The sequence below is a fragment of the Emydura macquarii genome, unplaced genomic scaffold (assembly GCF_026122565.2).
Source record: "Emydura macquarii macquarii isolate MOO-44397 ecotype Brisbane River unplaced genomic scaffold, CSIRO-AGI_Emac_v2 contig_3517, whole genome shotgun sequence".
Classification (NCBI taxonomy): domain Eukaryota; kingdom Metazoa; phylum Chordata; order Testudines; family Chelidae; genus Emydura; species Emydura macquarii.
Window position 1 is genome coordinate 9,856,574 of NW_027133654.1, and position 23,978 is coordinate 9,880,551.

Below are 23,978 nucleotides of genomic sequence, written 5' to 3' on the forward strand. Positions count from 1 at the left end.
ACTGGAATTTCCTGAGCCATTATTTTAAATCCCCCAATTACTAAAAGCCAACACTGGTTTTATTGGTTCATTGTAAGTGGCAAGTCACTTACAGAACAGCCTATGTTTTACAACCCAGTTATGGGTAATGTACAATAAATACAATGTATTCATTTGTAGTCCTTAACCAATCAAAAGTGTCAGTACTTTCTCGCAGAGAATGGCACATAATTTTAAAATCACATATGCTTACATTACAGTAACAAAATGTATGAATATATTTCTCTTGTCAAGGCAAGTTTGTTTACTGCCATAGATCTTCCACCATGACACATCAAAACATGTAAGTAAATACAAAATATAAAAGAGACAAAACAACACAGACCACTGTCCCACGCAGACTGTAAGTACAAACTTGGGTTTTACCAGATATTTATATTTGCATCCCGCATTGATTACAATTTTGCTAAACTTTCACATAGGGGGACAGATTATTCTGTCATTTACAGCAGAGCAATCTCATTGAGGCCATTGGAGTTACACTGGTATAACAAAAGATATTTGGCTTATTATCCATAAATCGGGTTTCACCTCTTGTTTTATACGTAAATTATAGGTATCTAGGCCTAAATCCTGCTCAGTTTTCTTAGACTAATAGGTTGCAGCAGGATTTCAACAGGATTCCTCAGATAAGTAGGGAAACAGGTTTGGACTCCCAGGGATTGCTAAACAAACCAACTAAATAAGAGATCTATATTTAATCTTATGCTGCAGCTGTTTTTCATTTACATCACATTGGACTCAATCATGTGGCCATATGCAGTACATTTAGTAGTGTAGAGGCAAGTTCAACCTGAAAAGGTTTGAAAGGTTTGAGACCAGTCAAGGAGTTAATAGGCTTGGTATCTTAGCAGGGATGGGAGGCAAATTAATCTATATTTCTAGGGATCTGAAAAAAAACTCATTACTGAAGCGTAGTATAGAGACAGCCTCCAAAAGAAGACATAAATGCTGTGACCTCTGAGGTATGTCTTCACTGTAGAGTTATTCCAGGGTAGTCTAGTCCAAGTGCAATGTCCACACTCCAAAGCCCTATCTTGGCCAGACCTATATGGCTGCATTCACAATGCTGCTGAACTAGCCTATGTTCTGGGTTGGATTTCTAGCAGGATATTGCATGATTCTTACTGATGCATTAAACTGGGCCACTCTATGAATTCATTTGCAGTGTATTGTGGGAGAACTTGTCTGTCCTTCCAGGACTTCTCTGTGAAAATGCTCTTATGGGTACACCATAGCTTTACCAGAAGGCTGGTGTCAGCTTCTGGACTGACTGGCAGCACAGGAAAGAGATTTCTTGAAGGGCATTTGTTCAAGTGCTGTGGAAGTATAAAAGAAATGGAACTGCCAAACGTGGGGCTAAAACACAATGCAGATGAAGGAAAGAGTTAATCAAGAAAATACAGCCCAGGTGGAATTGATAGGCCTGGAAAACCAAAAGCACTGCAAGTAGGTGGGTTGCTAGCCTAGGCTGAAGTAAAACCTGTGTTCATCCTATACCGACAGTCCTGTCTGCCAGCTTGGGCTTAATGCACTCTCAAAGCCAGGTTAGAGGATATTTTCTATTGAAGGGCAACACACAGTCTATAGCCCAGACTAATTCTGCAGTGAAGCCATACCTGTGCTGTGCTGCTTATAGGTGGAGGCTAGAACAATGACAATACTTAACACAGCTAATAAGTATGCTAATTTTAAACAGTTTGAAGCTTCCTCATCAGTACAATCATAATTGTACAGGTAATAGAAGCAAATAGAGAGAGAGAGCAATATTTCCTTCTAATTTAGATGTACTGGATCTCACTGTTCATGAAGGACTCTCATTAACATTCAGTAACATTCATCAACTTTTTCTTTTGTGAATTCCCATTCCTCTTCATCTCCGAGTCTTGAATCACTACAGTTTGTTCCAAACTCCGTAACTCTTTTGCTTTGGCCCTAGTTGGTCTCCAATATCATCAAAATGAAATAAATACCCCTAAAAATGAAGTACTCCTAGAGACTCTTTTTGTTTTGTTTTACGCTTCCAGAAGAATTTTGCTCTCTCTGGCTGATGTTAGATAGAGAAACAATAAAATAAACCTCCAGCATGGAAAGCAATTGCTTAGAATAGTGGTGCGCAAACTTTTCCAGTCGTGCCTTCCTTACCATTCACGGAATTTGTCAGGCCCCCCCACCCTCAAAGAAAGGGCCCCCCATATTCTTACCTGAATTTTTATTGGTTTTGTTTTGCCTACTCTTTACTTGCTCAGTCCACAATGTAGGGTAACGAGAAGCTATATCTAGAAAAACCAAGCAGGACAACATTTACATTAGTACCATTTAAAAAACTAAAAAAAACCCTGTAGCAAACAAACATTAAGTGGTCAATGAACAAGATAAGGCTGACAACATATTATGGAACATGTCTAATGAAGAAAAGGACACACTGCGGTACTTTAGAACAGCTAAATACATGCATATAGCAACGGTGAGAAAAATAATACTCATCTACGTATTTAATAACATCAGACCAGATTCTGCCAACCCTTACGCACAGTGAGTACTAACTGACTTTGAGTATAGACACAATACAGCAGAATAGGGCTGACGTGGCATGTAGGCATTGTACTTGCCTTCTGCACAGGGCTGAATATCACCCAAGGTGAGTAAGTGTGGCAGAATACGGACCTTACCCTGTTGTCAGAGGGGATGTTTGGGGCATAACAAGGGTAGAATTTGGTCCTTAACTTTTGAATATGGCCCTTTATGCTTTAAAATTAACAGAAGCTCAAGTTTGAAGTGCATCTCCACTCTGAAAGGTGACAGTGAAAATGCCATTGCAGGATTCCATAGTTATTGTGTCTCTGTAACATCCATATGAAATTTGCTCATTTTATGAGTAAGGTTGCTGTACTCTGGCTGTCCCACTTGGAAACAGGTACGGCAGCTTCCAGCCTCTTGGCAAATCACCAAAAGGGTGCTCAATCCTGTAATGTTTGAATATCCTTGCTCTAACGTAACAGTTATGCTACAGTATACAGTATATAATATGTTGTTTTAGCGTTACTCTGTTACCATTCCTAAAGATGCTCACCTTCTTCATCACCTTGAGGCTGAGTCTCCAGCGCGGGAGCTGAAGCATCATCTGAATTCAGAATGGAAAAGATTTGCAAGGAGACTACAATTATGAGAGTAAACTAAATAAGTGTACATACATGGCTGATGCTAATGATTTGCACATAGCCCCGGCCCGTTAAAAAACAACATAAGTATTATTAATATACAATACATAGCATATTTATATCACACAGATTGCAGATTATAAATCTGTTGCATTTGTTACTGTTTATGTATATGAACGACCTGAGTGCAAGGTCTTTGAGACATCATGCATTGATTCCTATAGAACATAACTAATTTAACAAATATTTTGAAAAGAAGAAATTGATATAGGCATAGAAAAGGTAAGCCCTGTGAAAGCAAAAGCAATTTGGGCAAGTGAGTGGATGTAGTCCTTCTGACAGCCTAAAACAAAATCAGAGTTTCTTCTGCACAGCAAAATTCATCTGATATACCAGCTGTTTTCACAAGCAAGATCCTTAGTTTAAAGAACGAGATAATTGTCTGCATTGCTCTCATACTTCAGTCAGCCATCCTCATCCTCTATAACCAATCATCACTGCAAGAGAAGAGGGAGTAAAATGTACCAGAAATGATACAGTAAGGATAATTCTTCAATTTATTCAAAAGCATTGCAAGTAACACAGGTAGCTAGAAAATCTCCCTATAAAAAATAGTTCAAATTAGCAAGCTTTGGGAAACAGTAGTACATACTTTCAATCCAAAACTCAATTTTTAACTATTTGAACGGATGGGCTTTTTATATATTTTAATACATTGAATGAGTCTTGGTACGCAATATAACTTCTTAGTACATATCTGCTAGTTGCTGGCATTTCCTGTGAAGTAGAACTACCTCCAAGATTATGTTGCCCCACCAGAAACAATATCCTTTGTGTAGGCATTTGGCTAGAATTCCTTAAAGTCATCACTTCTGGATTCCAATCTCATTTCCAGATTGTTTTCCCAATATTTTGCATAGAAGCTATAACAGAATAGAACTGCAGAGCTTTTTCATGCACTTATTTTTACTAGGATGATTTCAGGAAGCAGTGAAAATGCATTATACCATTCACCTCCTAGCTACTGCAACTCAATAGTGGCCTCTTCCTGCTCCCGTCCCATGTCCACACCACACAGGCTGCCACTCTCTGTTGCCTTTATGTAAATCATGCAAGGAGTGAAAAATAATCTGTCCCTTCCCAATATGAGGCCACAGTTTACTCCTCAAAAACACAGTGCTGCTGATAAATACAAGATTGATAGCCATGCTATCCTAAACTCCTCTCTCCACAGAACAGGTAACGCAAGGCAGCAGCAGTGGAAGCTTCCCAACCAATAAGCTTCAACCCAAACTTGTGGGGGACTCTCTCTTTAGATGAGATAGCCATTCATTTTCCATATCCATTCAATATTTGGCCACTATGTTGAAATGGATCACAAAAGTGTATGTTACTGTCAGTTTTACCAGTGTTTTTGTAATGTTCTCTGAGAACTGGACTGAAGCCACAGGCTCATTTCAGAGAGGCCACCAAATGCATGTAATTACATATGAATAAGACCTACTTAACAAGACCTAATATCCGATTGTCAACCACTATCTGATTCAGAAAAATCTCCAGATTATGGAGTGGCGAGTGAATAATAAATAATACCAAGATATTAATTTAATTTGATTATATTTTTCTAATTGTATTACACCATACACTTTCATTAGATAGGGCATTTTTTCTTGGAACTGATATTGCCTAAATTCAGCTATATTACTGGAAATCTTATAGATGAGCAGTCCAGTGAAAAATATTCTCGTGGTAGCATTGTTTGAATATCTTTGTTCAAGTGGCATTTAAGATGTTAGTACATGAAAATATTTTTACAGGAGCTAAGGGGTTAAAAAGGCCTTGTCCAAAAATTGGCACCAGGTTAGGAAAAGAGAGAAGTTTATTGCTGGTAATTAGTGAATCAGATTATGATTTGAGAATGGCAGTATATCTGAAAAAGATTAGCTCTCCCCAGAAGTGGGGGAAAGGCAACAGGCATACCTGAGGTATATCTAACTTGAATGGGAAAAAACTCTTGGGACACCAGTAATTTCCTGTTTTCGCTCTTTCAGATCCACCTGTTTTTGCAAAAACGTTTAGTGTTTGGAATGAAGATATGTAGTCATTAATTCTTCAGACTAAGAACCATATGGTGTCACCACTGAATAAATACAGAGATGTTCTAATTTAAGTTAAATTAACTAGTGTATAAAATTCACGCTATTTCATACAGATCATGGTGAATGTGTATCTTTAAACACTGCTCTGTTACTCAAATCTCACTTATCTAAAACATTGCCATGCCCTCAGCTAAATCAGAGGAAGAAGATATGGCCTTATTTCAGATAAGTGTTCTTCAGATAAGCTAGACTTTTTTTTTCCCCTGAGCGGGGAAAAAGGTTACATTTCTGGATTGTGAGGCCAGTAGGAAGGTGGACTAGGAAATATTCCTGAAGCTTTTTTCCAACACACAGTTTAAAAGCACCACAGAAACACAACCTCCGTCCAGTAGAGATCCTAACCTTCAAAGGCCTGAAAGTTTGCTCCTTTTACGCTTCACTCTTGGGACAGCCAAAGCAGAAGAGAAGCTTCATTCTTGTGGGGCTTAGAAATACCACAGGACTCCTGCTGGTCATCTATATATGGCCAGCCAGCTTTTCTAGTTTAGTCTAGTCTGGTCTGTGGATTCTAACTCTTCAAGGAGTTCAAGCAATTGGAGTTGCAGCTAGCAAGGGATGTGAAGGGGAACAAGAAGGGTTTCTACAGGTATGTTACCAACAAGAGGAAGATTAGGGAAAGTGTGGGCCCCTTACAGAATGGGGGAGGCAACCTAGTGACAGAGGATGTGGAGAAAGCTGAGGTACTCAATGCCTTTTTTGCCTCTGTCTTCACAGACAAGGTCAGCTCCCAGACGACTGCACTGGGTGGCACAGAATGGGAAGAAAGTGAACGTCCCGCAGTGCTGAAGGAACAGGTCCAAGACTATTTGGAAAGATTGGACATACACAAGTCCATGGGGCCAGATGCAATGCACTCGAGGGTGCTGAGGGAGTTGGCTGATGTGATTTCAGAGCCATTGGCTATTATCTTTGAAAGCTCGTGGCAATTGGGGGAGGTCCCTGATGACTGGAAAAAAGCAAATATAGTGCCCATCTTCAAGAAAGGGAAGAAAGAGGATCCAGGGAACTACAGACCGGTCAGCCTCACGTCAATCCCTGAAAAAATCATGGAGCAGGTCCTCAAGGAATCCATTTTAAGGCACTTGGAAGAGAGGAAGGTGATCAGGAACAGTCAACCTGGATTCACCAAGGGAAAGTCATGCCTGACCAACCTGATTGCTTTCTATGAAGAGGTGACTGGCTCTGTGGATGTGAGGAAAGCGGTGGACGTGATATACCTTGACTTTAGCAAAGCTTTTGATACGGTCTCTCACGGTATTCTTATCGGCAAGTTAAAGAAGTATGGGTTGGATGAATGGACTATAAAATGGATAGAGAACTGGCTAGAGCATAGGGCTCAACGTGTAGTGATCAATGGCTCCATGTCTAGCTGGCAGCCGGTCACAAGCGGAGTGCCCCAGGGGTCGGTGCTGGGGCTGGTTTTGTTCAACATCTTTATTAATGATCTGGAGGATGGGGTAGATTGCACCCTCAGCAAGTTTGCAGATGACACTAAGCTAGGGGGAGTGGTAGATACCCTGGAAGGTAGGGATGGGATACAGAAGGACCTAAACAAACTGGATGATTGGGCCAAAAGAAATCTGATAATGTTCAACAAGGACAAGTGCAGAGTCCTCCACTTTGGACGGAAGAATCCCATACGCAACTACTGGGGACTGGGGACCGATGAGCTAGGCAGCAGTTCTGCAGAAAAGGACCTGGGGGTTACAGTGGATAAGAAGCTGGATATGAGTCAGTAGAGTGCCCTGGTTGTCAAGAAGGCTAATAGCATATCGGGCTGCATTAGTAGGAGCATTGCCAGCAGATCGCGGGAAGTGATTATTCCCCTCTATTCGGCATTGGTGAGGCCGCATTTAGAGTATTATGTCCAGTTTTGGGGCCGCCACTACAAAAAGGATGTGGACAAGTTGGAGAGAGTCCAGCGGAGGGCAACAAAAATGATTAGGGGACTGGAGCACAACACTTATGAGGAGAGGCTGAGGGAACTAGGCTTGTTTAGTCTGCAGAAGAGAAGAATGAGGGGGGATTTGATTGCAGCCTTTAACTACCTGAAAGGGGTTCCAGGGAGGATGGAGCTAGGCTGTTCTCAGTGGTGGCAGATAACAGAACAAGGAGCAACGGTCTCAAATTGCAGTGGGGGAGGTCTAGGTTGGACATTAGGAAAAAGTTTTTCACTAGGAGGGTGGTGAAGCACTGCAATGGGTTACCTAGGGAGGTGGTGGAATCTCCATCTTCAGAGGTTTTTAAGCTGCGGCTTGACAAAACCCTCGCTGGGATTATTTAGCTGAGGTTAGTCCTGCTTTGAGCAGGAGGTTGGACTAGATGACCTCCTGAGGTCCCTTCCAACTCTATGATTCTATGATTCTATAAAGGAATTCCTGGAGGAAGGGACTGTCCCAGAGGCTCCATTGCTATAGTGCACTTAAACTATACAATATTTCTATCATATGGATTGTGAAACCAAAGATGGATCTGAAGTTCCTGTAGCTCATCCAGTGGTAAAATTATGTAGTGCTCTCTAGATCTCTTCTGATGTTTTTGACAATGCTACTTAATGCAAAATGCAAAGAACTGACAGCTTGAAAGTAGGAGAAAAAAGGAATGACTCAGCTACTGAGAAGGAAGAACCAGAAGCCACCTGGGAAATAGAACATCTGCACTTTGTGCTGACATTGTGCTGGTGAACAAAAACAGGCACAAGTGAACAGTAACTGTGTAATGGTAAAAGCAAATAAGCATTCTCGATGAGGAAGGCAACATAACACATACACACTGTTTATCTATGACCTCTGGTTATATAGGTGTTGTTCATTCAGGCTTTGCAAGCAACTTAGCTCTCACACACATCCTCAGCCATAATCATTAAGCTTCTGGCATTCGGTGGCATTGGCTTCATGGAACTTAAAATCTGACTGCCACCTCACAACAGAACATCTCCCAAGTGATGATAATACCCATCAATGCATTGGGTTTTTGAGGGAAGTAAGCAAATATATATTTAAAACAAAGGTGTGTCCGCAAATCAAAATCCACCTCAGATGAAGATCCACTTTTCTCTCTCTCCCCACCTCACCCCACCCCACCCCACCCCATCCTCAGAGCTATGAAGAGAATAAGTTCATCTCTGAAGGGAAAGATCTCACCCATGCTGAGAAGTCTTTTCAGAGTTTGTGGTGATAAGCAGCAGGTACTCTTGAAGGCTGACTTACATAAAATCTTTAAAAATCTTAAAAAATAAAAAAGGGACCTCAGGAGGAGAACACTTTGGGCATGATTGAGAAATAGGACCCCAAGATATGTCTATAATAAGGTATGTAAACTAAGAAAGAGTTAGCATCTTTAGCCAGAGAAGTACTGGCAGCTGGTTGGCATCAACAGCAAATAACGGCTTGATGGTTCAGTGTTCTAAATCATTTCCCTTCATGCCTGGGTTCAGCCCATATATATCAGGCAGAGCTGAATATAGACAGGAAGACTCATTTATTTAATCTTCATCACTGCTCAACTCTCCAAAGGAAGGCTCACAAACAAAAATAAAGGTTTCCAAGACCCAGGCAAGTTTTTTTTACATGGTACAGTTCATGTAGTTCATGTAGTTCACAGCCAAGAATGAAATTCATGGCCCACAGCAAGCTTCCCTAGAAGTGTATGGATAACTGGAGGTCAGTGGAGCCCAGAGGTTATCTAGTAAACATACAAAAGAAAGATTTTCCTCTGTTTTTTAATGTATCTTTTAATAACTAACTTTCAAACAGCTATTGATTTTCTCAATATAATAGCACCACTTACTTTGGTCAAACTAAATTCAGGGTACAATATAAAGTTGCTAAAATTCCTGTAAAATCAGAAATCAACTACAGCTGCATTAGGCCACATAATCTTTCTATTTATTCTGGCATAAATCTGAGGGGACTCCTCTGAAGTCCATTTACACCAGCATTACACAGAATATAATTTGGTCAAATATAATTTGGTCAATATTATTTGGTCATTTGCTTTTAGAATGACTATTTTGGTCTTATCTTAAATAAAGTCAAAGGCACAAATTCATCCCTGACATAACTCCACCAACCATGGTGGAGTCACATCACATATTAATTTGCTCCAGGAATATGAATTATTATAGCATACATACATGAGGATGAATCTTTAATAGCTGCAACTGTTTGGCTATGAATGTGAGCCATCAGTTGAACTCATCACTGTAGAGAAAAAAGTGCCAGGCCTGAGACGAGTCAAGTCCTGGTTGTCATGGAGATGAAGCAATGGCACCAGTTCCCTGGATCTCAGGGCTAGACAGTGCTGGTCTACCAGACAGACAGAATAGGCTGCCATTCAGGGCAAGAGAATATTAGAGTCAATGAAAAACTTAACAATAGTTTACTGGAAGGCTGGCAGAGGGCTGTGAAAGGAATTTATTTTCCAGTTAACTCAGAGCACAAAATCTCTAGGGATAAGTCTGGACAAGTAAAAAAAAAATATATATATGCACTGACATTTAAAACTTGTGAAAGACCAAGGTTTCAAATCTTGCAAGTATGTTAATTTCCATAGTTTAAAAATCTCACAACATTCTAAGATATTTACCTGTATTTCCTGCACCTTCTTTTTGTGGTAACTTCTCAGTAATAGAACCTAGAAGTGGGAAAAAGTGTAAACCAGAAAAAATTATTTTCATTATCAACTTGCCTTCATACTAACACACATTAGTTTAAATGATTCCTTTCTGTTTATATCAGCCATAAATACTAGACACTTTTCCCTTTGTAAACCAATGGATATTGGCTTGGCCTGCTACTGACATTTACTCGTCATCAACTTAGAGTGAGGTGTTTGTTTTTGATCACCATCTCACCTAAGCAAGGAAGAATCAATGCACAATAGATGAGTACACATGCAAGAAAACACTCGTGCTGCACAATCATAGACCCATATCCTGCAATCAGATCCATGCAGCAGACCTTTACACCTGTGTGAAATTCCATTGATTTCAATAAGTCTGTGCTTGGGTATAGAAGCCCCACACGTGGCTCCATTTGCAAGATCAAACCCTTTATATAGACAGTTTGTTGTCCATGGTGTCTGAGCTGTGCCTGGGCACAGCAGAGAGGGGAGACTGATAAGAGCCAGTCAAGGCTACCTGATCTCATCCACCAGCCCTGTCATACACTAAAGTAGCAAGAGGCAGCTTTAACTTATATCACTGATGTAAGGCCCTCCCAGGGACTTTATGCTGGTGGAGAAATGGGCATAGCAGAGCACTGCTTCACCATGCCATCTCTCTTCCCCTCTGCCTTGCTTCCACTCTGATCCCGACATGCCCTTCAATGCAGCCATCTCCACTAGCTTTTCATCAGTGGAGATTCCCCCTACACAGGGGGAACTCTAAAGGGCAAATCTCTGGCTGCTTTAAGTTCACTTGGTACCACGTAACCAGCACAAAGTGAATTTGATGGACTGTAGAATCCAGGACCCCATATTGACAGTAGTTGAATACTTCACATAAATCACATTTAATATATGTAAAGGAGGAAACAGAATGAAAAAATAAATACAACATTTTTTACAAAATATTTGTAAAGATGTGTTCATTGTTGTGGCATTTAATATTTAGTCTGGTTTCTTCTTGTTCAGTGTCCATAATCCTATACAACACACTTACAGCTATACTTTCAAATATAAATGCACTTAAATTGTGTTTGCAAATTATGTAGCTTGATGGATCAAAGGGTGATGATCTGCACAACTGAAAAAATAAGAAACAGCAAATTATAAATTGTACTGCACAATTATGTTTTATGTTGCAACTACTTTTGTTTGTTTTAATTTCCAGTGTAGGCTTTTTAAATTGGAGTGCAGTTCTTGATCTTTGTCATGGAAATTCTGGGATAGCAAAATTTTGATAAAACTGAAAAATTGGTTGATTAAAACAGGCAAAAGTTCTTTTTATCAAACATCCATGTAATAAAAATGAGAGGAAGTCCTTCCTCTTAAAAAGAAATAGTGGCACTCGATGGCTTGAAGAACTGATTGCTAATAAGATATGAAAACTTTTGATGATCACAATTAGTCCCTTCTGGCCTTAAAATCTATGAATTTATGAATCGTTCACCCTAGAAAAATGTTTGAAATCACGCCCAGGCCAACCGTAACTAAACCTCATTGCTAGCTGAATGAGGCATAGGTGCTAGGGGAAAACTAGTATGTTATCATGTAATTACAGATTGTCGTAATGCTTACACAAGGGGGCAAAATTAAGGCTGCACAGGCAACCTTAATTCTACCATTTCCTAATTTTTGAGTGCTTGACTTTGCGTCCTAAATAACAACCTAAATAACATTAACATCTTTTTAATGTAATATTGCAAATAACTTGCTCAGAGAAATCTAAAATAACCATATCATAAACTTAATCATAAGTAAAAGAAAATTTAATCAGATCCTGTGACTGTGAAATTGTATAAAAAAATCGTATCATCTGTTACTATTAAAATATATAAAATAAAGATAAACTTCATACTCCAGAGTGTTAACTGATAGCCACAGGGGTCAGGAAGAATTTTTCCCATACACATGTACAGCCTTTTATAGTTGGCCAGGTTCACATTAGGGTAACAGTTCCAGATTCCTCTGAAACATCAGATAACAGCCACTGCCAGAGAAAGGGTATCTCAATGACTGGATGTAATCTGCTACAGCAAATTCTGTCATCCCAATTAAACTGCAAGCAATTAACAAAATAACTCAAAATTGTTGCTCCTGCATGTTAGTGTAGTGTCATTGATAAACATTGACTTTAACAGAAGCAGGAGGACCTAAGAGTGATCTGTCCTCTAAGGAATTAATAGCAGACCTGTGTACAAGCTAACTTCGGCATCAAAAAGCCCAGCATGAAGCATGTGAGAGCCAGAGACATCACATTTTTAGTCAAGGGGATCTGGTTAAGGAACAAACTTCCTGCACACATTAGGTAAATCAAGAATCTGGCCAGCTTTAAGAAACACTGCAAAACTTTTGTCTCTGAAAAAGCCTTCCTACCATAGCAAGAATGATACTAACAGTACTGACAGCCCCCTCTACCCAAATAAACAACATCCCTTGGGTTTTTATAATTAAAAATAGAAGTAAAAACCTGTAACACAAACAAATTAACTAAAAGAGCCCAAATAAATAACAAACAAGCAAACAAAAATATTTTAAGCAGAGTTTTTACCATGAAAATAGAGGCAATCCAGAAGCTCCATGAAGTCCACTACAGACTTTGCTATTGTTATTGATTTTACATGGAAGGTGCTTAGATACTACGGTGACGGGCAGCAGTAAGACCCCTAAACTAAACAGATTATCTATATGATATATTTTTTTTAAATCCCATTAATTCAAAGAGCTTTGAAACATGCCCTAGTTGAGCCAATGTATCAGTCATTAAACACCTGCTGAAGATTACTATATGCTTTATTATTGCTCTTCTATAAAAATAGTTTCAGAATAAAATGAGGGTTCAATCTGATTTTTTTTCTTGATGTCAGACTGAACATACATTAAAAACAAGAAATGGAGCAGTCCATTAAGAGTCATTATCATAACATGCAGTCTTATTCTGTTAGAATGTTATACAAGTGGGGACAACTTCAATTTAAATTAAGTTATGATTTGATGGAGTTAGCAACTTAAATATCTATTGTCTTGTTACTTAGCAGAAAACACTGAGAAACCATGCATTTTCAGAAAGTCATACCACAAAAAACAGTGACAGAATATTATAGATCACTAATAAAAAGCCTTGAAAAGTGGATTAGTTGGAAATTTATAGCGAAGAAACCCCAAGATTAAAACATGATTTTTGTCTAGTTTGGGGTGTTATTACAACACTAGGGACAGTTCCTCAGTTGGTTTAAATGGTGATAGTGGCATTTCCCAGTAGGAATGTTCAATTTTAAGCCAAAATTTTGCCAAAACATTTTTTTCTCTTTTTTTTGCATTGAAATTTTCAATGGTGAAAGAACTCTTTTTCTGACCAGCTCTGATGTCGATTTTTTTCCCTAACCAAACTAGAATTTCTGAATAAAGTTAGTACCATTTCAAAGCTGACTAAGAACTCTACTCAATTCAGTCATTCTGAAGCAACAGAATGTGATGCTGCATTAGTCAAACATGATGCCAATCTAAGTGTATTTCAGAAAGAATTGCCTGTTGCTGATTCATTTACAGAGATTCTGAGATTTGTCTTAATGTTTGTTTGGTTTGTTTTGGTTTGTTTTGTTTGTTAAGACTGGAGTCTGGGATTTGCCTAAGGAATTAGATGTTCAAATCCTACTGAATTTTAATGGGAGTTGGGTACTTGAATCCCTTAGGCATCTTTCAAAATCCCAGCTGGAGTTTCTAACAATTATTACTAGTGGTGCTATTGTGATTGCAAAAAGCAATATGAAGTGAACTAGACAACTATGAGGTTTGCTCATAGATTTTTAGGACAGAAAATTTTTAGATCATCTAGTCGGACCTCTTGTATATCACAGACCATTAGATTTCACCCAATAACTCCTGTATTAAGCCTAATAACTTGTGAATGGGTAAAGAATATCTCCCAGAAAGGCATCTAGTCTTGGTTTGAAGACATCAAGGCTACATCTAGTGTTTTGTAGTGTATGTGTAGCTGCACGCTACAGTGAAAAGCGTCCACAATACCATGTGTAGCTAAATGTAGATTACTAAATCTTAGTACACACAAGGATAATAGTTTACTAAAGTAGTAAATAGATGTAGATTACTAAATATAGTACTAAATGTAGATCAGTGAAAGGCTCTGGTAGGGGAGAAACAGTGGGGAAAGGCAGGTAGAGCTTTTCCTCACTGTCAGATACTTTTCCTGTGGCAGGAGAAGGATTCCAGAAGTAGGGAGCTGGCAGAGTCTTTTCCTGTAGTAGGGAAAGATACCACAGTGGGGAGCTGCCCACGCCTCCCTCCACTGCCTCTCACCTGCCATAGTCTTTCCCTGCTGGGTGAGTTTTTTCCTGTGGAAAGAAAAGGATTCAACAGTGGGGAGGCAGTTGGACACTACACGGCTAAAAACAGCCATGTAGATGGGGAGGCATGGCTTGGGTGAGTAGAAAGTAGAGACCGTGTAGGGTATGTACTTGCATATATACCCACACCCTTAAGTCACATCTTTTACTGCACTTGCCTAGGCGGTGCCTTCCTGGCTATGTATTGTTTATACATGTTGCTAAGGGGGCTACGCGAGTATGTTCTCTACGGGACACTAAAAGACGAGTGCAGTGTGGACATACACCAAGAAATGGAGAATCCATCACTTCCCTTGGTAGCTAGTTCCAGTGGCTCATCACCCTCACTGTTAAAAATGTGTGCTTTATCTCTGATTTGAATGTGTCTGGCTTTAACTTCTAGCTGGTGGTTTTTATTATGCCTTTCTTTGCTAGATCAATAAGACCTTTAGTACATAGTATTTTCTCCCTGTGAAGGTACTTATGCTCTGTGATAAATTCCCCTCTCAGTCTCCTTTGTTAAAGAAATATAAAGCCTATCAGTTCTCACCAGTTACAATCTCGTCACCCAGGCCTGTACTAATGAAAAACCATTGCCATCTAACAGCTGTTCAGCAGCCTATGTGAAATGAGTTGGTTGTCTCCGTTCAGTTCCCCTCAGAAGTGCTAAATTCACCAAGAATTTATATTAAAATTAAGTAAAAAAAATCTTGCAGCATGTTTTTGTTGATCTACAATAAGGATTTAAATAAGTGAACTCACTGTGTCAAACGTCTTGTTTACCATACTGAATTGATGACCACTTCAACATGAAGTTTAGATAAGGAAGTTTGCCTGAGAAAAACCATCTGACGTCACAAATCTGGCATGCAGATTTGAAAGCCTCCAAAACAGAAAATAAATGGCTGAGCAGCAAACTGGCACTAGGTTCTGAAGAGCTACAGTTTTAATTGTTCATATGAGGAATACTGGTATATTTTAGGAATTAGCAGGAGTTTCTGGTACTGTATTTTTCCAGCATTATGGGTGAATGAATAAGGTCTATGTCAGTGGTCCCCAAACTTTTTCTGTCATACCCTTTAATACCTCTGTCCATGCCCCTCCTGACTTTACCTCCCTCCCTCCCCCCCCCCCCATCTGGGGCTGGGAGTGGGACCACAATTGGGGCCGACGCAGCCAAGGCTGGGAATGGGGTCACAGGCCAAGCCGGGAACAGCGGCCGGTGGCCAGACCTCGGAGGCGGGGCTGGGACCAGAGGCGGGAGTGTCATTTGGGGGGCTGGAGCAGAGCCCAGGACAGAGCAGGGCAGGGTGGCACTCCCTCCCACCCCTCAGGGGGGATGGCCCAGGCCCTTCTGCACCTCCCTAGGAGGGCGCATCCTACAGTTTGAGGATCTCTGCTCTATGGGTTTCACAGTAGCTACCTCAATAAAACATAAGCACAGAAAAAGACTCCACCATCATGGTAGCAGGCATAGCCAAGAAAGTTTGGAAAAATCTCCTCTAAATAGGGTGAAATACTGACCAAGGCTCAGGACCATGCTATTGAATATGTAAAGGCAGACTCCCACTTCCATGCCATGCCTGTGGTAGTCAAAGGGGCTGAAGTCAATGGGATTTAGAATGGGAGCAAGCATCTTTCTCCATGAATCTGTTTACAGGATTTGGACCTCCCTTGGATTCAAGTGAGCTGCTTCAGTAATAACAAATATCATGTGTACAGTTAAAGAGTTCTTTAATCACACTAAAGACCATTACTCATGAGAGCAAGATGAGCAGGATTTAGCCCCAGATTTCATAAAACTGCAGCCTGCTTTGCAGTTCCTCCATTTTAATATTGATACATAGGATTGCAACAGTAAAATGCCTTGCAGATTTCATTCAGAGTCTTTGGACCTGATTCTCATTTACACTAAACTCCAGTTACACCACTCTGGCAGTATAAAAGAGACTTGACATGGATGTAAATGCAATGTAAATACATTATAAGGCCCCTTTACACTGTAAGGGTGATGTTGTGGGGCTTTTGTGTAAATGAGAATGAGACCCTCTGTCTATTCCTTACCTCTACTAGAATCCGTTTCATACGTGGAACTGAAACGTGTGTTCAAATCAAGGCAGTTTAAAAGAAGAGAAAAAGTACTTTGTGAAATTTGTAACAGCCTTGCACATCCCGAAACCTAAAAAAGCAAAGGCTCTGTAGGATTCATAAACATCAGAACACCCTCAGATTCTCTCATCCCTACAATATGAAATGTGTAGTTTCACACGATTTTGATGAAAAGCCAAATGAAATTCAGCTCTTTCAATTGATTTTTGAGCCTGAATTTTAAAACAAAACTGATGAGTATAGAAAATCAAAAACACTGTTCACAGGACCTCCTGCCACATGAAATCATTGCTCTTTTTTCCACCACAGCTTGCAATTTTTAGCTCATTTGAGTCCATATTGGTGGAAATTTTGTTGTAATATTCACTCTGATTTTTGGATGAATTTGCTTCTGACATGCTTGTGCCCTTGTCTGTTCATCTTCTGAAAACATTTGAGAAACTAAGCTTTCCTAGCACAGATGTTGACCGAAGAAAGCCCAGAATAAAACATTTGCCAACAGTGCCTTATCAAGTTTGTTTACATTTCCTTATGTTATCTGATGAATGAGAAGAGTTCACAATCTCTAAAGGTGTTCTCTGTGTTTTGGATTTGAGACGATTATGGTACCCTAACTGAGAGGTAGCAAACAGATCTAGGAGCACAATAAAGCAAAAGGCTCCATCTCTGCAATTCCAAATGTATGATAAAAGAACTGTTAGGTAGCAACTTAGTAGTGTTCATCTGTAGTCAAATCTTTAGGCTTGTAATAGGAGGACACTTTATTTTCCAATAATAATAATAATTTAACACCTGCTTCTAAATTTCTGACCCATTTCCCAGGTCTCTCTGGCTATGAATGACCTTAGTTCCCTGCAGAACTGATAACAGACTTAGGAAGCTGTAAAAATGTCTAGTTTTGCATCTGGTGTTCTTTAGGGGATGGAATATAGGGGTGGCATTCATCATTTTAAGGCGCTTTCTTCTTTGTGCTATCATGCAAATGCATTTGATGTACTCTGCAACTCCCAAGTTGCCCAGTGCTTTTGCAATAGTGGCAGTTGCTTCTGTGGTGGTGAGGAGCTTTTTAGGGTGTCATGTATGTTTTAGTAACACCATGTGTTTGGGCTTTGTTTGGTTTTTTGGCATTGTCAGACATTTTGAAATTCTTCCTAGCATTTTCTTCCTTCCATGTCTTTTGCCCACAGTAAATGAGGCAGCTGTAATAAGAGGTGTGCATGGAAATGAGTAGATGGATACCATGGCTAGATAACAACTTGCATTTATATAGCACTTTTATCCAAGGATGTCAAACGGCTTATCAAATAATTAAGCCAGTCTCCTAATAACCTTGTGAGATAGGAAATAATAATATACCCATTTAACATATGCATGAACTAAGAGGTTAATTGACCTATCCAAGATCAAACAGTAAATTGGGTTCACACTGAACTGGAATGAACCCATGAGACCTGACTCTTCGTCTTTAGTACAAGATTTCTATTACTCCTTTTTTACAGTGTGGCTGCACGTTGGAAATTTTTGGCAAAAATTTGATTTTCCAGAAATGCAGTGCCTGTTGGAAAACTATGGTGATGAAAACTTCCAAACCAGTTGTACTTGTCACCTTGAGATTCTACTCAGGTTCTACCTGCTTGGAGATCAAAAGTTCTCCTGGACCTTATCTAAACCCAAATCACCACATCTATTTCCACTTGCCACTGACCTGAAAAAAGCCATCTCTACAGTCTTGTGCACCTCTGTTTATTTTGTATAAGATCTGATCTGATTGATTTGTTCAAATAATGTGGACAAAGACTCTATAATGAATATGGTTTACTTGCATTTCAAATAGGGTACCACACATGTAATGGAAGACAAAAGATTTAAAAAAATGAAAATGGGGAGAATAAGAATTAAACATTAACAGAAAGTATCCAGGAAGTTATATTAATGGCAATAAATCTTCATACAAAGAAATAAAAAAAAATCTACCAGGCTTAATCCTAATTTACATATTTATTAAGGATTTGGAAGATTAAACTAGCTGCATTTTTATTAATAATTTGTTAAGTGTTGATATAACACCCATGTAAAGTGTGTATCCTGTCTCTCTCCAATAGCTAGTGCACAAAGAGGAAAATAGCCTACTACTGTTGCCAGCTAATGGAGCTACTCCCTTAATGATAAAGGTCTGTGGCTTGGTGTCGAAGGTAGCAGGTATAAACCCTGATGATCATATGTGGTGGGGGTTATTATACTGACATTGTGGTCAGCACTGTACAAAAATGAAAAAAGAAATAGTAGTTGCCCCAAGCAATTTACAATCAAAACAAACAGACAAAGATCAGATAAGAACCCATTAGAAAACTCAGATGGTGATAGCATAACGAATTTAGCTAGCTACAGAGGGGAGTGGTGATGGCTGTATTGTGAGGTGTTGGTTAGAGTTTTAGGCCTTCTGGAAGAAATACAGTAAGTTTTCTGAAAGGATTTCTATTGCAGAGATTGCACCCCTGGAGCACTGGGATAGGGAATGTGTTCCAAATTTAACTGGTGACACTGAAGCATGCAGAAGAGGAGCATGGGAGAAGGAAATAAAGGGATTGGTGAGACCATATTCATTTATGGAGGGAAGGAAAAAGGTATATAATAAGATATAATAAGAAACGAGAACATAGATGTAGTCAGGGTAGGAGTTGTGCAGATGACTGGAAGATGGTCTTCTCTACTGTTACATGCAAAACAAGGGGATGCACCTGGGGAGAACCAAAAATAAGTGAAATATGTGTTATATATTTGAGTTAAGTAAGACAGAAGAAAAAGGCTCTAAGAGTAGTGATGAGGAATGCCATAAAACTGTGGTCGCAATTTGTGGCTGATTCAAAGATAGCCACTGGAGCGTTGGGTTGCATAAATGGGGAATAACTGAAACACAGAGCAGCAATGGCACTTGCAGCTCAGGACTGGCAAAGGTCGCATCTAGAATACTATATGCCTGAGTATTGACTTCTCTGATTATATGTTGTGAAATGGTTAAACATGTAAATAGAAGCTGCAAAAAAAATGTGAAAAAGCAAACATCAAAGACTTCAAAATCCAGGCTCAGTTTGATGAAATATAAATATGAATAGGAATGCAAGACTTTTCCTAATTAATGGGGGAAAAAGTGTTCTTTTTTTCAGGACTCAGTATGAAATATTCTACCACAAAAGATCAAACTAGGAGAGATATTTACTGTATGATATTAAGTATTTTTGTTTGAAAGCCAAATATCCATATGCAAGTAAATCCACATATCAGATAAATCCATACCCTTAAATAAAGAAGAAACACATCTTGTAGCAAAAGTTCCATAAAGTAAGTCACATGAAATAGCAGATAACAATGATATCATAGAAGCTCTCATATGAAAGTCAAAATGATGAAGCTGTAAATGGTGAAATAATCAAAGACCTCCCTGTAAATGGCCACAACATTCTGTCCCCAGGCAATTGAAGAATACATGAACATTCAGTTGTCAGATTCCACTGCTGTAAGATGTGAACTTGCAATATCAAGTAAAAGTGAGGGAATTTTTGAGAACAGGCAAGAAGCTGCACAGTTTATTAGTCTGGCTTGAATAAGAGTCTATAATTTCCCAAAAGAATTAATCAAGACAGGAGCACGTATGAACTCTGTGTAAGAAATAATATTTTGGACATCATTCCTGTGCATAATGATACAAAAGGAAAAAAACATAAAAGCAAATAATAGATGTCATGGAAAAATTCAATGTTCCTTCTGGAAAAAATATCTGTAGTCCTGACAGATGGCAATCCTGGAAGCAGACTGGAAAACAGACTAGAGCTGCAGCTCTGCTTCAGCAAGAATGTCATTCTGCAAAATTAGCACAGGGTTTTGTGTTATTTCGCTTCGTAACTTTTTGTACAATTTGTAGCACTGTCACCTGAACTGCAGTAGGTAATTGCGTAGCCCTCTTTAAGTAAGACTGTGTTCTTGATCACTAGCATTTCAAAATCCTCTCCCAGATGTTTGAGACACTAAAAACCTAGTTCTGCATCCACTGATATAAATGGAAAATCAACCATTAACTTTAATGGTGTAGAATCCAGTCCTGTACACAGGTCCCTGATCTTGCAAAAATTTGCACACGTTTAGTTTTATGCACTGTGAGTAGTCTCATTTACTTTAGTGGGACTACTTCTTGTGTGTAAAGCTAAGCACATGCATGAGTCTTTGCAAAATCGGGGCTTTGGTCCTGAATACAGAAGAAAGATGGCTTTCTGGCTCACATTATGAGTTTGTTTGAACAAAGCAAGCACTTTACCAGTGTTAGTGAAGAAACTGAACAATTTCTATGTCTTGAATCATCAGTTAAAGCATCTGAAACTAACTACATCTATTTCTTGATTATATTGAACATGAAAAATCACATGAATTTACATGTCCAGTAAGTAATTCAGCAGAACTGTGGACCAGAAATTAATGCCACACATTGTGACAGAGCTATTAGACCATTATTGAGATTTCAGTACATGCATAATCCTTTTTTGTTGAGGTTAGTGAAATTGAGGGAGTTACTACCTTTCATGAATATCATTGATATTGCAAAACTACTGATGGAGGCTCCAATTAAATAAAGCACTTAAGCACCACTTAAGTCCATCCCTATTCAGGACAACACTTACGCACTTAAATGTGGTCCTGAGTCAGAGTTTGTATCAGTCGTGACACTAAGATACACTTCTGTGCATATTACTGAATATTAAAACTTGTGAACATTTTATGTAGCTTTTGGCAATTCTGTTTCACTCCCAAGTGATTCTTCAGCATTTATGCTAAATTGATTAGATCACTGGACTAAATTTAACTTTATATATCCAGGGGTAAAATCCACCCGAGGACAGAACACTTGCACACAATTTAAAACATACAGGGATTAAAGCAGCCTGACATTTAGATGTTCTTTTGTTCTTACATATTCACTTTTACTCTGATCTTCTCCTTTCATGCAATAAAGGTTTTCTGCTCTGAAAATACTGCTTCACTACAGGCCAGGTTCAAGTAAGGGAACCCCACCAGAAGCCTTAGCTCAGTTTCTTCAGCTCTGCCTATCTTCCAGGGAACCAAGGAGTCAATTAATCCCAGCTGAAAGAAATTTAAAAGAGCAGGGGGTAGTGCTGCTCCAGGTCACGGAGCTGCAATATTGTTAGTGCTCTCTCTGTAGAAAGGGAGCAGTTGTACTGAACTAAAACACCTGGAAGAATAATCTGTACAGCTGTTTGTACAATTCTGATTTTATCATACCTTTTTGACATGTTTGAAATGAGGCTAAAAGGCAGTCTCTAAAAACTAGTTAATGTGTTCACGTGCACTGGTTTAAGGTAAAATTTGTGGGAATGGCAGTTTTTGTTTATTTGGTTTTGTGGTTGTTCATTTTCTACAAACAATGGTTTAACTTTGATTTTAATGCTACTTTTCATCTTTATTGAAAAGTGTGTGTGATGATTTGTTTCTCTCCCTTCCTCCCTCTGGATTTGGCCACTGATGAGAATTTCTTTTTCACAATACCATAACTTGAATGGTGTGGCTTTTCAAACTTATTCTTAATTCTTATAATGTTTAAAAAGTAAAACTCTATGGAATGTTTTCAGGGAGTTTACAAGGAAGTTATAGGAATAATCATTTCAGCAATGCTATTGCATGGCACCATATGTTGGTGCATAGGTATCATGTTGATGAGCACAGTACAAAATCCTAAAAACCGAGACAGGTAGATAAAATAGATGGATGTCACTGATAAACTAAATCGTTACTTCTATAACAGTGTTTTAATGTAACCAAGTAAATGACTTACCTGGACACCGTGGAGTTTTATGTGCTACGGCTGTACCACTGATTGGACGTCCATTGGGAGTGACACACCAACAGTATCCTGTGTAACTATGACACTGAACCTGTCAGGAAATGACATCAAGTGAGGGAAATCTATGAGGCATATGTTGACCATTTCAAAATGTTCATGGCACATACGATATATATTGAGATGTCTCTTGAGTACAATGGAGTCCTCCAATAGAACATATTTTAAAGATATCAAACATATTTTGCTGTGTCTAGTGAGACAATCCACTAATAGATCATAATTCAAGTCTGATTAATATCCATTAAGCATAAAAGCAGAGCTTCCCTCAAGCACTGTGCTGTAGGTGCTTCTGTGGAGAACTGAAGAGAAAGCTATTAATGTGTGTTTGCTTGTTTTATGTTCTATACTGACAGAATAAGATACAGGCATTATGCAAAGCTCATAAAAGCTCCCTAGGGGGACACATGGATTTGACTGTCTCTGTTTCTGAAGTAAGCCCTCTCTAGCTTTTTTCCAGATAGACAATGTATCATCTCATGCACAGTAACTAAAGGATACACCTCTTTTTCCAGCATTATTCATGTCCCAAGCTCTCAAAGAGCAAACTACTGGAATACCTAATTTAAATTAACTGCTTTATAAATACAAACATTTTAACATCTCCCCTGGAGTCTGTCACTTTTTCTACTATACTGATATTTATACAGTAAATGTGAACTATTAGCTATACTTAAAAATGAGTAAGGTAACTTTCTGCATGGCTCTACCTTTTAAACGTATTATTATAATGGAAACGAACAACAATCCTGCTTAGTATATATCTTAGTACATAGTATATTATCTGACTGTGATAAACTTCAAATTGCACCCCTCCCTGGATTCTAAATCCTAGCCAGATTAACTCAGTTTTAGTGCCTGAACAGCGAGATTCAGACTGGGTTAGGAAAGATTACTATATGACTCACGACATTGGCAATAAGATATGGACTCTTTTACCACAAGATTACTGGTTTGGATCAGGAACAGGTCAGAAATTATGCACATTATACCAGCTGATGACTCGTCAAAGAGCTATGAGAAGTGACATGGTTATCTCAGCCTAGTGGAATGGGGTACACATCACAATAACCAACATTACATTCAGCTATTTTGTCGATCATTTCTGAAGAGAAGCCAAGGACTAAATTGGTATGAAAAAGTGAACTATCCTCTCACTTCTAAACTTCCATGTTAGTGTAATTCCCTCACTGCATCACAAACACACAAGAATGCTGAACAACAAGACATACAAATACTGAGCCAAAACTTTTCAACCTGGCTGTATGTGCCATCGTCATTGCATTCGGGAATGAAAACTTGTTGAAGCTCCTTGCGGGCTTGTTCCTGAGTGTATTTCCTCTCTGCCACACACCTGGAAACATCTAAGGAAAGGGAGAAAACAAACAAGATTGATAATGCAACATTAAAGAGAGTATAGGTGATAGCCCAAAGTATACATAAGGAAGAAGAATCAGAGACCCAAATAAAGAAATAGGTCCTTTCATCCCTGATGATGTATTGCTATCTGAATGTTTAGAAATAGGAAAAATGAAAGAAAATCAAAAGAGTTCTACCATGGCTGCTTCTCTGGTTAAAATCCTGCATAATACATCTATCT

At 39.0% G+C, this 23,978-nt stretch overlaps 1 protein-coding gene across 4 annotated transcripts in view; it reads right to left on the reverse strand.

Moving 5' to 3' along the window:
- Positions 1–23,978, reverse strand: part of SMOC2 (SPARC related modular calcium binding 2) — a 179,974-nt gene that overhangs the window by 75,958 nt on the left and 80,038 nt on the right. For 2 of the 4 annotated variants that reach the window (XM_067535906.1, XM_067535904.1), the window contains exons 3-7: positions 23,636–23,742; positions 22,313–22,412; positions 9,947–9,994; positions 3,113–3,163; positions 2,244–2,318 (exon numbers count right to left, since the gene is read on the reverse strand). In XM_067535906.1, the coding sequence (XP_067392007.1) occupies positions 2,244–2,318; positions 3,113–3,163; positions 9,947–9,994; positions 22,313–22,412; positions 23,636–23,742 (381 nt within the window). Of the gene's footprint in view, positions 1–2,243; positions 2,319–3,112; positions 3,197–9,946; positions 9,995–22,312; positions 22,413–23,635; positions 23,743–23,978 lie in introns of all 4 variants that reach the window. The other 2 variants (XM_067535905.1, XM_067535903.1) reach the window with 1 other exon arrangement.